Raw genomic sequence first — 17,798 nt, 5'->3', positions numbered from 1 at the left:
AACTTTTACTCCAAAAATAGTAACAATGCCAAAAATTCGCAAAAGTTCCTAACAGTGTAAGTTTGACTTTGAAAATAGTAAAAGTGACTTTATTCCTTTTTTTCCATGAAGAAAAATAATTTCTATCTAAAAATATGTATAATATATTGAATTTACAGTATCGTTTTTCTTACGAGGCGAGGTCTCTAGTTTATGTATAATAATTGAGTTACATTGTTCTATATATATGTATAATGTGGGAATTTTCCGTCTTTCCATTTTACCATCTATATTTTATTACACTTGAGTGTCAGAGAAGGAATCGATATTTCGTCTCTTCTAACTTGTAAAGACTGATTACAATTATTATTTTTTATATATAATATTATAGGAGATTTCGCGATCTGCCAGCCAATTCAATATAGTTCACGCGTTTCTTGTCCAACGCAAAAATCGTCATTGCGTTTCCGGAAATGAACAGGAAGATATATCTCGCGAGGTTGAAATCGATTTTTCAACATGGGGGTTATTGTAGAAAGTTTTAATTAAAATTTTATCTCGAGATTTGATGTTTTATAATTTCTGGGTCATTTACGTGTGGGGCAAAAGAAAAAGAAAATAAAAAAATAAAAAGTTTACCTGCCAGATAATAATTGAGGTGGAAACTGATTTTTTTAATGACTATTTTAATTTTTATTTACCACACACTGGATGTAAATTAAAATTATTTAATATAGTCTTGTAACTTCTTTTTTTTCGTAACTTTTCTCTCGTGTTGTGTTTCTAATTTAATTAATCAAAATATAATCAATAATTTACTTTTATATTTGTGTGAATTAATTAATTTGTATTTTAAACTTGAAAATATTGAAAATTTTAAAAAGAAAATACAGTTTTATTGTGAGAAAAAAATAATGTTTCTATGAAAGGAATAATTTATTAATTGAGTTTATCGATTTTAAACTTGAGACTGGAAGAGCAAAATTATCAGCTTTAGGGAATTTATTAATGACTCTTCAATTAAATGAAGCTCTTTGATGCCAAGTAATTAAAAATACACACTAAAAAAAGGGAATTAAAATTTAACTCCAGATAGGATTTTATAATAGTCGCGTTCTTTTGGAGGTGAAGCAAGAGGAGTAAAATTTGAGGAGTTAAAATTTTACTCCTCTGCATTATAACGCCTTCACTAATTTTAATTGCAAAATATCAAATTGAAAATAATTGAATTTTAATTACTAACGAATTTGTATTAAACGAAAATCTATCTGGAAAGAAAATTAATTTTTTTTTAAATTTTCACTGTTTATAAATGATATTTATAAGAATTTTAAGATTAGAGAATTTATAAATTGCAGCATTATTATTCAAAATAATTAAAGGACAGCACAACTATATACGAGCATGAAATTTTCAAACTCATTGTTAGTTGTAAAAACTATATCTTTTTCAAAATTTAATGAAAATTCAAAAACATTTTAATTACAATTTTTCAAAAACCTTCATTCTTTTAGAATTTCTTTTCGAAATTTATTGAAAATTTATTATTTTTTCAAAAATATAATTTTTCGAAATATCATTCTTCAAAAATACGATTATATTTCAAAACAATATTATTAAAAGTACCTAATAAAATTAAATTCTTTCAAATATAAAATTTATTTCAACGAAATTTAACAACTTTTAACTGTTTCAATTTTTAAAATTATTTTTGGGAATTCAATTATCTTTACAAAATTTTACTTACAATTTTCCGAAAGACTTATTTTTATGTATAACCTCTAAATTAAATTATTCAAAAATTAAATAATTCTTGTTAAACAAATATTTAGAAACTTATTGTTATTTATTTTAATTAAAATTTCAAATAATTTCAATGTAAAACCTTCTGAAATTTAATTATTTCTAAAAAGTACAAATGCAATTTTTCCAAAATCCAATTATTTTTTATAATTTTTGAATAAAATTATTCAAATTATTCAAAAATTTAATAATTTTTAAAGGAAAACAATTTACCTATCTATTAATAATTTATTTAAATAAACATTTTAATATTTTTATACGTTTACTAAGATAAAAAAAGTGAAAAACATTTCAATTTAAAATTCTTTTAAAATTCAATTATTTCTTAAAATTCCAGTTATAATGCTTTTAAGATTTAATTATTTTTTTCAATTTTAACTGAAATTTTTTAAAATAAATTCTTATTAGAATTAAACGATAATTGAATTATTTAAATATAAATTTTTAATTAAAAATTCTTCAAAAAATACAATATATTTAACAATAATTTTTCAGAACGACAAAACAAAATTCTTTAAAATAGAAAATTTATTTTAATGAAATTTTGAGAAAATTTCCTATTTTTCAGTTTTAAAAAATTATTTTCTGAAATTCCACTATTTTCGAAAAATTTTAATTACAATTTTTAATTTTTCGAAAAATCTATTCTTTCAGAATTTCCAAATAAAATTTTTCAAAATAATTAATTTTTGTTTAATAAATATTTGAATACTTATTGTTATTTATTTGTTCACCAGGAATTAGAATTTCAAAATACTTTCAATGTAAAACCTTTTGAAATTTAATTTTTTCATTAAAAATTAAAACTACAATTCTTTTAATTCTTGAAATAGTTTCTAAAATTTGAACTGAAATTCTTTTTCAAATCAATTCTTATCAAAAAGTTATATACGAAAATTAAATTATTTAAATTCAAAAATAAGTGATAAAATAATCGATTCTTTCCATAAATTGCAACTGTAACTCTTCTTATCGATTTCTTTTTAATTTAAGAAAGGAAATTCACAGACTCTTTAAAATTTTCAATAAATTGATATTTTTTTAAAATTCCTGTTATAATGTTTCTATTAATCAATTATTTTTCAAAATTTTAACTAAAATTTTTTTCTAAATCAATTTTTATTATAATTCAACAACGATAATTAAATTATTTAAATAGAAAATTTTTTGTAAAATTTAATTAATTTCCAAATTTTTTAGTTACAATTCTTCAAAATATTCAATAATATTTTTTTAAAACCTCATTTTTTCTGAATTTCTAAATTTCACTCTACTTAGAAATTAATTTTCAAACTTTAGACATTACAATTTGAGTTGTAAAACAATTTATAATCGAAAAGTCTTAAATTCACGTGAGGAGAAACAACTTTTATTATCAAGAATTTTTATTTTAAAAAATTCTTAAAATACGGAATTATTATTTGATCGAATTTACAAATGATTAAACCACCAAATGTTAGAAATATTTCTGCATAAATTACGAAATTGACCAATCACAATTTTCTTGATATTTTTTTATTGGATAATTTCAAAATTCCATTTTACAATTTTTTCAGTAAATTGCATGTTTTTTTCAATATTTTCTATTGGCTAAAAAATAGACAGGTTACGACACATCATTCACTTCAAATTCATATTTTTGCAATAAAAAATGCAATAAAAATGCAAGAAAAAAAAATGTTTAATAAAATTCACCAGTCCACAATGTTGATTATAACGAAAATAAATTTCAATAAGTACATTAGTCGAAGATAACGCAACAATATTGTCATAAAAATAAAAAAAAGAAAGAGTTTTATTTATGTTTTAACAACAATTGTTATATATTCATTAGTAAACAAATATTTAAATATTTAAATACATTAAAAAAAATTGTTTTCATTAATCAAAGTTGCGGACTTCAACTTCATTAAAATTCTTTTCAATTCCTGATCTTTAGAACTTGAAGTCTAATAAAATAAAATACTTTCCTACAAAAGTTCTATAATTTTTATAAAAATTTGCTACCAATGACTTTATATTAAAATATAATGGAATTACTCATTCATAAATAAAAAAAAAAATTTCTTTTTCATATTTTGCATTTAAAAAAAAGAACTCAGATTCCTTGTTTTCTTTTCTCCTTTGTATTTTCCATTTAATCTTAATTTATTATCATGTCTAGTTGAGAAAACATTTCTCAAAACTTTTAATTACTATTTCTCTGTTTATTAAAGGAACAAAAAAAAGAAAATACTTTTTATCAAATTTAAATTAAAATTTCTAATTGACAATTCGATAACGAAATTATAATTAATACGATAATGAAATTTAATTCAATAATGAAATTATAATTAATACGATAATGAAATTTAATTCAATAACCAAATTATAATTAATACGCTAATGAAATTTAATTCCATAGTGAAATTATAATAATTAATTTGATAATTATAAAAAAGGGGTAAGAATTAAAATTTGTAGAAATTCCCATAGAATTTCTAATATATATTTTGAGAGATGTAGAGAGAAAATTATTATTATATGACTTGACGACTAATATTGAGAGGGAATAATGAATAATCAGCTTATACAGTTAGCATTAGGTGTGGAATACGAGAGAATAATTATTCCGGTCCGAGGACACCTTCAGGACTTATCGGTAATTGCGGTTAGATTTCTAGGGCGGAAAATACCAAGGAAATAAGATGGAGTATAAAACTCTTTATCGCAATTTTGAAGAACCATGAGAAACTTTTCTCGCCAATTTACCATTCAGACAATGCACTCTCGAAAATAGTAGTCCGAAAAAGAAAATATTCACTCGGAATAATTAAAGTATAATGACTAATGAATATTTAATACGAAATTCTCTCATGTAAATAATAAAAAGATTTCAACTTTAATTTCCCCAAATTGGAATAAAAATATTTCAACTTTTTCCATGAATATTCTTTTTATTCTTTCTTTTCGTGTAAGCTATGAAAAACTTTATTTAAGACCATTTCTTTTGTAAAATATAATTATAATTTTTATTATATTAATTATAATAAATAATTATATTATATTTTTTATTATATTAAATATAATTTACTAATTTAACAATACAAAAAGCTTAATTTTAAATTTTAACTGATTTAACAATAGAAAAATTTCTTTTTCTGATTCAACAGTAAATTATCACTGATTTTAAAGTTAATCAGATACAAATTACTAATTTATCATTAGAAAAATTTATTTTACTGATAAATGAGTAAATTTTAACTGATTTGTAGTTAATCATTTAAAATTACTAATTTAACTGTAGAAAAATTTATTTTATGGATGAATAAGTAAATTTTAACTGTTTAAAAAAAATCAGTTAAAAATTACTAATTTTACTAGTAGAAAATTTTTTGTTTCTGATTCAATTGTAAATTTATACTGATTTAAGGTTTATCAGATAAAATTTACTAATTTAATATTAATACAATTTTTTTACTGATGAATCAGAATATCTTATCTAATTGCAGTAGTAAACAAATTTTTTTACTAATTTAATTAAATTTTAACTTACTTCATAGTTAAAAAAATTTCTTTTTCAAAGTCAACAGTAAAATTTTCACTGATTTGAAGTAAATCAATTAAAATAAAATGTTTTACTATTTATTTAATTTCTACTCATTTAAAGTTAATCAGTTGATATTTACTAATTTAACAGTAGAGTAATTTTTACTGACGAATCAGTAAATTTTAACTGATAAACTTTAAATCAGCTAAAATTTACTGTTTTAACAATAGAAATTATTTTTTTTACTGTTTTAAATGTAGAAAAATTATTTTACTGGTGAATCAATAAATTTTGACTGCTTTATAAATAGCTGATGATTAAAAATTTACCAATTTAATATTAGAACAATTTGTTTTACTGATGAACCATGAAAAATTTTTTTTTTTTTGCTTAAAAGTAAATTTTAACTGACTTAATAGTAGAAAAATTTCTTTTATTGATTCAACAGTAAAATTTTGATTGATTTGCAGTTAATTATTTAAAATTACCAATTTAACTGTAAAGAAATTTTTTTATTGATGAATAAGTAAATTTTAACTGATTAAAGATCAGCTAAAGTTTACTAATTTAACAGTAGAAAATTTTTTATTACTGATTCCATATTAGTAAATTTTTATTGATTTAAAGTTGATTAGTTAAAATTTACTAATTTATCAGTAGAGTAATTATTTTACCGATGAATCAGTAAATTTTAACTGATTATTTTTAAATCAGCTAAAACCTACTGTTTTAACAATAAAAAAAAAGTTCTGTTACTAATGAATCAGTAAATTTTAACTAATTTAATTAATTTAGTTAATTAAATTTAGTTAATCAGTTAATTAGTTAAAATTCACTATTTTAATATCAGAGCAATTTTTTTTACAGCTGAATCAGTAAATTTTAAATTTTAATTGATTAACTTTAAATCAGCTATACTGTTTCAACAATATTAAATTTTTTTTACAGTTTTAACAGTAAAAAAATTTTTTTAACTGATTTATCAGTAGAGTTAAATAGTTCTAAAATTAATCAATTAAAATGTACTGATTTAACAGTAGAAAAATTTTTTTTCATAATTCAACAGTAAAACAAATTTTCTTCCGATAAATCAATCAGTGGAAATGTAACTTATTTATAAGCAAATATTTAAAACAAATTTTGATTAATTAAATTTAGTTAAAATTTTGACTGATTCAGATTTAGAGAGTCGATATAACATTAATTAATTTGTAATGAAAAATAAAAAATAAGATTCGCAAGAAAAATTTTTTAGAAGAATTTTTTTTTACTACGTATTTTGTAATTTATTTTGAAAAGATAAAATAAAACATAAAGTAAAAATAAGTTAAAAAGATAAAAAGTAGTTTTTTTTTGTTTAACTTTTTCAGTTTTAAACTATTTAAATTTTTCTGAATTGATTATCAAGTCATGTGAAAATCTATCCGTCTGCAGAGTATTCTTCTTTATTTTGTAAAAAAAAGACAAAATGCTCTGTTTGATCAATAGTTGTGATTAAAAAAAAAATATCCAGTTTTCCCCGATTTAAAACGTAAATTTCAAAAATACTATTTCTTTTTAAATTTCAGTTTCGAAAATATTAATAAATTTTATAATAATTTGCAAAATTTTTTACCAATTTTTAATAAAAATTTGAAATTATCATTTATCGAAAATACTCGGTAAATAGTATTCAAGTAGTGTAACGTCTGTCGGTAACAACGAAATTTTATTGTAGGCAGTTCTCTTTCTTACTATCAGTCGATAAGAGACCGACGTTATAGCAGTGATCTGCCATATCAGAAAATTGAAAAATTCTAACTTATTTCAAGAGAAGATTTGATCAATAATTAAAAATTTTTTTATCTACATTATACATTGATAGACCAGTGATATTTTTTTACTAAAATTTATTTTACTTTCACTTTCAAAAAAAAAAGTTCTTTTATAATTTTAAATATTTTTTAATTATTCCACAGACATTACAGGATAATTTAATTTAAACAATTTCTGAAAATTGCAATTTTTAATTGAATTTAAAAATTTCTCGTTTTTAAATTTATAAATTTATAAATTTCTAACCAATAGTGAGTAAATAATTAATAACTATTAAAATATCAAAAATAATAAATAATTACCAAACTTTATATGAATATTTTAGAATAAAATATTTATAACTTGCAGTTAGTTTTAAATTTATTTATTGTTTACTAAACAAATTTTATTTTTTCTTGTAGAATTTTTATTAAAAAAATATTTTTTTTAAGTTTTCTTATTTATATGAAGAAATAAATAATAAATTAGAGAAATGAAATATAATTAAATGTACTTTAAATTTTTAAATATAATTTTTATAAATAAATTTTTATTTTTGAACTATTTCTGTGGAATTTAAAAATGAATATGTAAAAATTTTCAAAAGAACTTTTTTTATTTAGAAATATTACTGATTTTTGCAATTTGTCATTTAAAATTACGCTAATTAAAATATCAACTAATTATGATTCACAATACCAACTACGATATAAAAATAATAGCATTTAATAATTAATTCATTCATTATTTTTCTTTTTGTGTAACATTAACGTGCAAAAGACATTAAATAAAACTTTTTTAATGGTGCTAAAACTTTTTTTGTTCTTAATTAGTGGTTATTTAAGTGAAATTAAATTTTTCTCATAAATAAAATTTTCTATAAATCTATCTAATAAAATTAAAAGTAAAATTTTTGAATTAATATAGATTAAAAATTACTTTGTCATAATACCAATAATTTTTTTTTTTTTACTGATTTAACAGTAGAAAATTTTTATTATTCAATAATTTTTACAATTATTTTTTATTTAATTACAATTTATTTATTTATTACAATTATTAATAAAATAATTTTTTAGAAATTGAAAAGAAACATTTTTTTAAAAATTAGAAATTCAATTGTATTGAAAATTTAACGATTCTAAAAATTATTTTTAAAAAACAAAAGGAATATAATGTGGAAGGAAAATTAATGTGTAATTATTATAAATAGAGTTATTATACTTTATTAATAAGGTAACGGGGTGATCGACGGATATAAATAATTTTAAAAACAACACAATTATACCTACGTATGGAAATTCTATAAATATTTATAAAGTATTTATGTACCAATAATTTACAAATTATTATTTGTAAACTATTTATTGAATATCAATATAATAATATTCAATAAATTATAAAAATTTCCGAATAAAAAATACAATAGAAATTTATAATTAAATACTGAATATTAATATAATTATACATAAATTATATATTTGTATAAATTATATTTATATAATATTTATTTTTATTGATTAAATAATTAAATATTGATATTTTTGATATTTTTGATAATATTGATATTTTATAGATTATATATTATACTGTATTGTATTATATAAACATATATAGATTAATTAAACATACAGTAAAATCTATAATTATTTAGTTAATTCGTTCATTTAATTATTTTAATTAATTAATTTAATTAATTAATGAAATGAATCCATTAATTTAATTCATTCGTTAAATTAATTAAATTAATTCATAAATCTAATTAATTAAAACAATTAAAATTATTACACTATTTAAAATATTAGTCAATATAAAAAAAAGTGCTTCCTATTTTCTACAGTTACGTATGTAAAAAGCTATTTCTAAACATTCATATGCTAAGTATATATCTTGTATTATTGAACGTTTTTTGTTGAAACGAGAAAAAAGCCTTTCGAAGAAGTTTTTTCCAATTTGCGTGTAATTTGTATAATAATCTCTAATAAGTGAATTTTTTTTTAAAAAAGCGAAACTTTACAAATTTATAATATACTCTAATTAGTTATTTGTTTTTAAAAAAGAAATTGTGTTTATAACATTGTGCAAATATTTATATATACAATGAAATTTAAACAATTTGTTTGTATTTCAATGTTTATTTTTAATTTTGCAAATTTTATGAACATTTGATCAATTAAATTTTTAATTAATTAATTAATCAGTTCGTTAATTATTTCAAATCCAATTTTATTCACAGTATAGTATAATTTTCCCCTCTGTACTTTAATCACAATTTTCGTTAAGTTTAATTACATTTCATTGATTTCTATATTTAATATTAAATTTCAAATTATAATCAAACAGAATGAATTTGCAATTAGTTTAATGAAATTTTAATTTTTGTTTACAATTTCAATAAATCATTGTTTTTTTGTGATAGTAATGAAATTATGAATTTTCCCGTTAATGAACATTTTGTGGATGTTAAATTGGAAACAAACAGAGCAAACAGGAAATTTCAAAAATAAAATACAGAGACGAGAAATTAAACTATAGAAACGAGTAATCAAATAATAGAAACTAGTAATTTTTAATAATAATAATAATAATAATAATAATAATAATAATAATAATAAAATTATTATTAATTAATATAATAATAACAATTATTATTTAAAATATCAAGAAAATTATCAAGCCTTCAAGTCAAAATGCTTTTTCACTTGGAGGATTAATAATCTTTTTGATATTTGATATTATATCTTCTACCGAGTGATAAATTCTACTACTGATTAACAATTATTATTATTATTTTTATTATAATTGTAATTTATAGTAAAAATTATAATTTTAATAATAATATTATTGTAAACGAATTACAGTTTCAATATTATCAAAATAGAGCTTGATATCAAAATTGAGACAAAAAACGAATCAAAATGTTGCTTCGCAACACTTTTGATTCGTTTTTTTGTCTCAATTTTGATATCTGCAGAAAAACTGTAAAAAATAGCAATAAATAAATAACTAACAGCTATAATAATGATAGTAATAATAATAAATAATAATAATAATTAATAAACGATAGAAACGAATAATTAAATGAATAAAAATTTATTAAACTAAATAATATTCACACAATGTGTCGTAAATATTTCCTAATTTCTTTTGGTGCTAAGCTTGCAAAAAATATATGTAATAATATACATAAAAAATCCTGTATTTAGACACTTATTCTACACTCTACAAAAAATCTACCACGTCTACACAGCTTTGTTTTTCTCGCTAAGTCTCTCACGTTACCAAAAAAATGCTCGAATCTGGCTGAACTGAAAATGCGTGGTTGAAGTTTGCGAAAAATTGGAATTTTCCTCTCTTTATTCTCTTTCTCTTTTTTTTCTTCATTTATTGATCTTCTAGATTATCGTGTGATGAATATAAATTGATGATAATTGTTCACTCACTCTATTTTTGTTTGCTTTCTTTTAATCACGCAATATTGGCAATGTAAAATAGTGAAAACAGTTCGCGAGATAATTGGCCAAGAGTATATGTTTATGCAAGCTGGAGAAATGCCGTGTCATTGCCACTGCCACTGCCACAGTTTTATACATAAGAGGGATGAGAGAGAGAGAGAGGGGTTGCTGTCGTCTTCTGCCATCTAGGTAACATGACCTGAAACCACCCATCCTGACCTTTCCCCTTCGCGACCCACACGCGCTCGCGCATTACTTTAATCGTCGACCTCCCTGATTTGAAAAAAAAGGATAAAAAAAGTCCCTCCCCTCCGTTTCCTCCTTTGGCTTTAACAACCCCTTCGCCCTCAATAACCATTCTGAAATCCCACGTTGTCAGATGCCTCGTGTTCGTTCATCTTCGTCCTCGTGTCCCTATTTCCAACCCTTTATATATACTGACCCTTTCATTACGCACCTTCTTATCGCTCCTCCATTGGAATCGATACAACATTTATCTCAACTTGCTTGGAGAGAATAAAAAAAGAACTCAAGTTTGCACTTGCGCATTTCGTTTTTACGGTCAGATGACCAAGTGAATTTAAATGTTGTTAATAATTCTGTGAATTTGAATCGAACTTCTATTCCTTCTGTTTCCTTTTTTACTTTTGGTTAATTTAATAGTTTTTTGGGTTTTTGGTGTCATTCTCGTGTATTGGGTCAAGTTGTGTTTCTAGCTCGGTCACTAGGGTCTCCTAATATTTCTCCCCTATTTTTTGTTTGTTTGCTTACTTCCTGAGATGCATGACACATGACATGATTAATGAATTAGTCTTTTCTTAACATCATAATATTTGGTCTTTATTGAAACATTTAGCAAATGTTAGTTTTGACACTGTAAAAGAAGAAGTATCAATTTAGAACCGATTTTTGGTTCATGCCCCCTAATACTCTGGTATTAAAGTGAATGAACCAAAAATCAGCACTTTCTTTTTACAATGTGAAACATTCGGTTCAATTTCGACTGATTTTTTCAGAAGGGAGAAAAAACGGTTTTGATTTCTGATATATATAGAAGCTTAGGAATAAATGAACAACTTTTGATGAGTTCTTTAGATCATTTGTTGCAGTAAGCAAACAAGATAGCTAGGTGCAGAATGCTCCAGGTTTGCAAAATCTGCAAGATCTTTATGAAGATGCATTAGTAGGAAAAGATTATTAATCAAAATTGATAATAGTCGCATTTTTAAACCGTTCCAGATATGATGCTGTAGAGTAAAACATGAAGTTGCTCCTAAATAAAAGACAACTATAAATTTTATTGTTAAGAAGCAACTTTAATACAAAAGGGATTTGTGGTTACTGTACAAAAACTGCCAATAGTTACCAAAAAAATACCATAAAATTCAATGTCACAAAAGAATTAAATTTCCAAAAATAAGCTTCAAAATTAACGGATGTCATTTCTCGCAAATTTTTGAATTTTTAATTCAAACCTTTGGTTACTCTTTTATCTATATTTGAAGTTTTTGCTCTTTCTTCTCGTTGTGATTTTTGTATATAATACTTTTCGGTATTTTTCATCTGCATCTTTGGTCTTTAGAATGAAAGATCTTTAGGGTCCTGAACAATTTTTTGAACATGTTGATCTATTGTAAACATCTTTCATTTGCTTCACCTTCAGGCAAATTATTTCCCCTTCTTCAAATTTCATTAAAGTAAAGTGAATTGTAACTATAAAGAGAATTCAGTCTACTTGAAGGAAGACTAATTTAATTATCATAAATGAAGTAAGGAAATAAGTTTCCTCTGCATTTGCATTTTCAACTTGTACCGAAAAGAAAAATTATTACCGTTCAAATTAAATGCTTGTACACCGTAAAAAATTAAAACCTATCGATTAAATATTGGACGCAGAAGGTGCGATTAAATATTTGTACCATAAACATTTGAATCCGTGCGATTAAATATTTGTACCGTAAAAAGTTAAATCCGTTCGATTAAACACTTGTTCCATAAAAAATTAAAACCGTTCGATTAAATACTTGTACTAAAAAAATTATAACCGTTCGATTAAAATCATAAAAGCTTGATGTACTCAATGAGATAAAATATCCTGAATTCGTTTATCAAACGAAATATTTAATCCTAATGGCATTTATCTGCTGAGTATTTGTTAGCAAATAACCACAAGAAACAGTATCAGAAAATAAATCATAGGAATAAAAACATACAATTAACAGTAGAAGCATCGGTTAAATCATCGTAAAAACGTCATAAGTAAAAACTTCATTATTAAAAACTTCATCAGTAAATGCTTCATTAGTAAAAGCATCATAAGCAAGAGCATCATCAGTAAAAGCATCATTAGTAAGAACATCATCAGTAAAATCATCTTCACTAAGAACATCATCAATAAAAGCATCATCACTAAGACCATCATCAGTAAAATCATCATCAGTAAGAACATCATCAGCAAATAGCATCATCAGTAAAGACAAAAGTTAAAATTCCCATAGTGTCCCTATCTCTCCAGAAAGCAGAAAACTAAAATTCAGCAATACTGAGAAAATTATTTCACAAAACTGCGAATAATTCTTATTTTCATAACCAATGAGAAGGGGATTAAAGGGCGGAAAAAAAGGAAAATATTTCCATGAAAGCATCGTCTGATGAAGACATCAGCCATTGCCTCTCCCTCGGTGATTCATTATGAAGTTAGCGGCTAACCCCCGAGGAAACATTTTCCGTTAAGAAAAAGCCCAACCACAAATGAGAGAAGCAAACCAACGAGGGTTTTGTGAACTCATGCACAAGGGATTATCATTTCTTCTTCATCTAACGAGGTTACAACCATCCTCTAACCCATTCATTATTCAACATAGAACTGGGGACATTTTCAGGATATAGTATCAACGCCTCTTCCCCACCCCACCCTCTCTGGAAAATTGTACCACTATTCCATCAATTTACTGATTTTCCTCCCTCAAACAAAAAAAAAAATATTCCACATACAGAAAAAGATTCTATAACTGAAACATAATAAAAAAATGGTCACGCAAACGGAAAATGTAATAGCGAATCAAGAAGAGGGGTTTTTGTTCCTCACAATCACCCGACAGGGTAGCCGCGCCTCTATCGACCGGAAACCGTTTCAACGAGAATATTCACGCTGTCCGCGAATTCACGGTATTCCGTGAATCTTTATCTGTTTATCTGATCCATATATATGACTATTTTCAGATATAGTGATTCTAAACATCAAGTACAAAATTCTTTGATCTGATAATAAAAAATTCTACTTTTGAAAAACTCTAATTTTTTTTTTGACAATTTAGACTCAATGAAAGATATGAGATTTGACGCAATCCCTGTCTCTCTCTATAGCTATCTTTCTCGCCATAATCAGTGGGAGGAGGGGAGGGAAGCCATCTCCCTGCTAAACAACACCGATCCGTTTACCCATTTTCCTTGATCCCTAATCAAACCCACCCCAACCCAGAGACTCTGATCCCGGGGCTCATTTAACATGCAACTATAACACTGTATAGGGAAAACCCGGTCCTCGCCCTATGGATCCGGGTTTTTTTTCCCTTTTTTACCATCAGAAAAACCGCGCGCGGTAGTCGTCGAAATGCGCCGCACATCGCGACGCGGCAATCTCGCGAAACATCACCATTAATTGGTTTACACTCCACACAATTCTTTTGGGTATTAAATATATTCTTGTCCTTCTGTTATATCAATGGTGGAGATGCGTCCTGTTGTTGTGACCAGCATCGAGGACAATGTCCCATCACACCAGTAACTTTAAAAAGGCGTACTGCTGTGACAGGACAATATTCCCGACGCCGGTCTTTTATGATGACGACCAAGGGAGAAGTAGATGACTTTTCCTGCTGATGATGATGAAGAAGAAGAAGAAAAAGTTTGAAAAAAAAAACCCGCACCGAATGAAGGGACAATTATTTGTGTGAACGGGATAAAATAGCGAACAGAGAGAAGTAACCCGGTCGATCGTCCCGACGGCACTGCGTCGCTCGCAAACGGCGGCGCCTCCTCCGCACCGTCTCTTGCGCTCCAGCTCCCCTCGTCTACCCCGTCGCTATCGTCGTCGTCGACCTCCTCTCGGTGGCAGTGGCAGCTATGGTCGTCGGCTCCACTGGATACAGTGGGGTGGAGAGAGAGGGATGCCTGACGATGAGAAGGGGCGGCCACCAACCCCTCAAAAACCCACCCGCCGAGCAGAAGAACGGTCACGGAGGGGCGTATTGATCCACCAGCTGCGTGCTCTCTCAGCCACCCTCGCTTCACTCCAAACCCCTGTTCCCTCGTTCCGCTCCATTCTGTTTCGGTTCCGTTTCGTGCCGTTCACAACTCCACTGTGTGTGTGCTGCTGCTGCTGCTGCCACCCCTTCTTCCCCGCCCTTCGATCAAAGCCTCGCGTGCCCTCGCTCTTTACATCGAGTCGGCTCCAGTGTATGCTCTCTCACTCTTTCTCGTTCCCTCTTGCTCTTACGAGCAAGAGCGAAAGAGAAAGAGAGACAAGGGTAGAAAGACAGAGAGACTCCGGGGTAAAATTGGGTGGCAGGGCTAGCTTTCACCACAGTGCTCTGCTCCTGCGAGAGGAAAAGAGAGGCTCCCGTGTGAACGAAACAGAGAAACGCATTTCATCCACCCCTCTATATCTCTATATGGTATTATTACTGTACAGGCCAATGTTACGGGTGTTGTACTTATCCTCTCCTCTATGTCAATACTATACTACTTTCTTACCTTGAGACATCTAGGTTTCCGTAGATCGAACCATCCAGGGGACGAAGTCATCTCATAACGTGGCAAATTCCGTCCGCTCAACCTAAAAAGGATTATCACTGCATTATTCCGAATATATTTATTGTCAACTGTGGTTTCTTGAAATTTTTTATGTTTGTCCAGTTATCTCTTATCAGTGAGATATTATCTCACGCAACATTAAAAGTTTCCTGAAAGTTGAAATTAAAACAACTAAAGATTCGGAAGACTGCAACCTTCCGAATCTTTAGTTGCCAAGCTGATGAAAATTCATCAACAAAATTCATCAACACTTGCTTACAATTCTTGGATCCTTTAGACCCAGGCGTACTTTTCCTTCGTTTCTTAGAATAGTTACATTTTCTGCAGAAGCTAAAAAAGTAATTTTTTCATGCAGTAGACTACTGCATGAAATTTTAATATTTTAGAACACAGTAAACTGTATTATTAACAGCTTAAATTTACACCAAAGAAGTCTAATCTTATAATCCATTTTTAGATCAAGATTCACGGTAGAGAATCGCCGCCAAGTAAAAACCGCAAATATATTTTCTCAAACTGCTATCGACAGTTTATAGATAAAATCGAATAACTCGAGTAAATTTTAACAGATTTTGCTAAATTTTTTTTTGTTGGATAAAGAATGATAAAAGAAAGAATTCTGTTAAGTTTATTCAATATTTTTGATACTTTTATAGAATTTAAGCAAAGAAAACTGAAAAAATAGCGACTTTTTGACATTTAGACAAACGTAGAGCTTAAGGGGCTATACCAGTGTGACAATTTCATGAAATTGATTTCTTTTTTTGCCTTATTCGATAGTTTATACTTTCAAAAATATTCTGCAATTATTATGGTAATATAATAATATAATTTTATCTGGCAAAAATCGATAATTGAAACTTTAAACGCGTTTTTCTCGAAACGACATTTTTCAAAATTGTTGACATCATAACTCAACGAGAAATTGACCGATCGACTTCAAATTGAAACTGAGTATTTCTTGAATATATTTACTATTCAATGACCTACGATCTTTTTGATTGGTTGAAAATTGTCAATTTGTCAATAAAAAAAAGACCATTTTTTTACCCCAAAAAAAAACGACACCTTTTTCAGAACTACGCCATTTTGTTAATTTTTGATATTTTTCAAAAATCGTAGGTCATTGTATAGGAAATACATTCAATTTTAATAACCTTTTTTATTCGTACCATTAATCAGTACAGCATTAGTGGTAAAGAATCAGTTTTGTATCACTGCAAAAGAATCAGTACAGTATCAGCTTTGAAGAATCAGTTTTGTATCACTACAAAAGAATCAGTACAGCATTATAGCTTTAAACAATCAGTACCATATCATCACTACAACGATCTCCGTCAAGTACAGGGAAAACAAAATTCCATGAAAAACAGGGGATCCAAATTGAAACTACTTAATATACACTCCAGTAATGATAATTCAATCAACGCTGTTTGATATTCAGCGTGGGTGTAATACAAAGTCAGTGAAACTTTTTATTAGAGAGCCATGCAGCTACCCAGAGAGCTCCTCTCAAATTGCTTAATTGAATACCGCTAAGGACTAAATTTATATATAACAAAGAAGTTCTAATCTTATTATTTTCTTAAATACACTTCTGTAACAAATCTGCACCGATAAAAATCACTGTTAGGGCAGACATAATTCTTTCAACTTTACAGCTTTTAAATGCAGTTTGAATTGTACACTGAAAAAAATTCCTGTAGTAAGTTTAACTACTTTTCAACTACTCTCAATTAATCAATATCTCAACTGAATTTAAAAAATTGCATTGACTACCAAAAAAGTAGTTAAAACAACTAATATTCTTAACTACTTTTTTGGTAGTTGTAACTTATTTTATTATTTGAACTTATTTTTGAAATTTAACTACGTAGTTTGTCATCGTAGTCAGTTGTAGACTACAATTTTTTAACTACACGCTAGTGAAAATTTTGCTGATCATTTTAGTAAAATCTCACTAATTTAAAATAATATATTATATATTATCACTAAAAATCAAAATATATTAATAAAACAGTTTAACAGGTTCATTTAGTAAAATATGTTCCTGACAATCAGAATAAATTCTTTATTGTGTGAAATATTGATTCAAACATTAAGAAAACAGCGATAAAAAATTGTCGATTGTCTTTAAATGCTTAATGCTTGTTTCAATATTAAATCAGCAATTAATCATCGTTCATTAGACATATGACCAATTTCTTAAATGAGTTTTCGATTGGATAATATATATTATAATATAATTTCCATACAAGTGCATTAAGATGTTAAATATTATAGTCTGCCGCGGTATATGTTCAATATCTAAAGACAAATGTGTTTTATCCACAAAACTATAAATTATTTTCTTTTATGTACTCTTCCTTTTAATATTCTAGTCCCTTACTTGTAGTTTAGTTGAAAAAGAATTACCATTTTGA

At 26.0% G+C, this 17,798-nt stretch overlaps 2 protein-coding genes across 5 annotated transcripts in view; one reads left to right on the top strand and one right to left on the bottom strand.

Moving 5' to 3' along the window:
* Window positions 1-17,798, bottom strand: part of LOC122502742 — a 143,006-nt gene that overhangs the window by 62,977 nt on the left and 62,231 nt on the right. For both annotated transcript variants that reach the window (XM_043612933.1, XM_043612932.1), the window contains exon 5: window positions 15,316-15,397. In XM_043612933.1, the coding sequence (XP_043468868.1) occupies window positions 15,316-15,397 (82 nt within the window). The remainder of the gene's footprint in view (window positions 1-15,315; window positions 15,398-17,798) is intronic.
* The window catches only part of LOC122502733 (RNA-binding protein Musashi homolog 2), a 309,565-nt gene that overhangs the window by 286,336 nt on the left and 5,431 nt on the right, over window positions 1-17,798 (top strand). The gene's annotated exons all lie outside the window — the stretch shown is intronic.

Source organism: Leptopilina heterotoma, unplaced genomic scaffold (genome assembly GCF_015476425.1).
Source record: "Leptopilina heterotoma isolate Lh14 unplaced genomic scaffold, ASM1547642v1 Lhet_237, whole genome shotgun sequence".
NCBI lineage: Eukaryota > Metazoa > Arthropoda > Insecta > Hymenoptera > Figitidae > Leptopilina > Leptopilina heterotoma.
The sequence above is the reverse complement of the archived record's forward strand: the minus strand, read 5'-3'. Positions and strand labels throughout refer to the sequence as shown.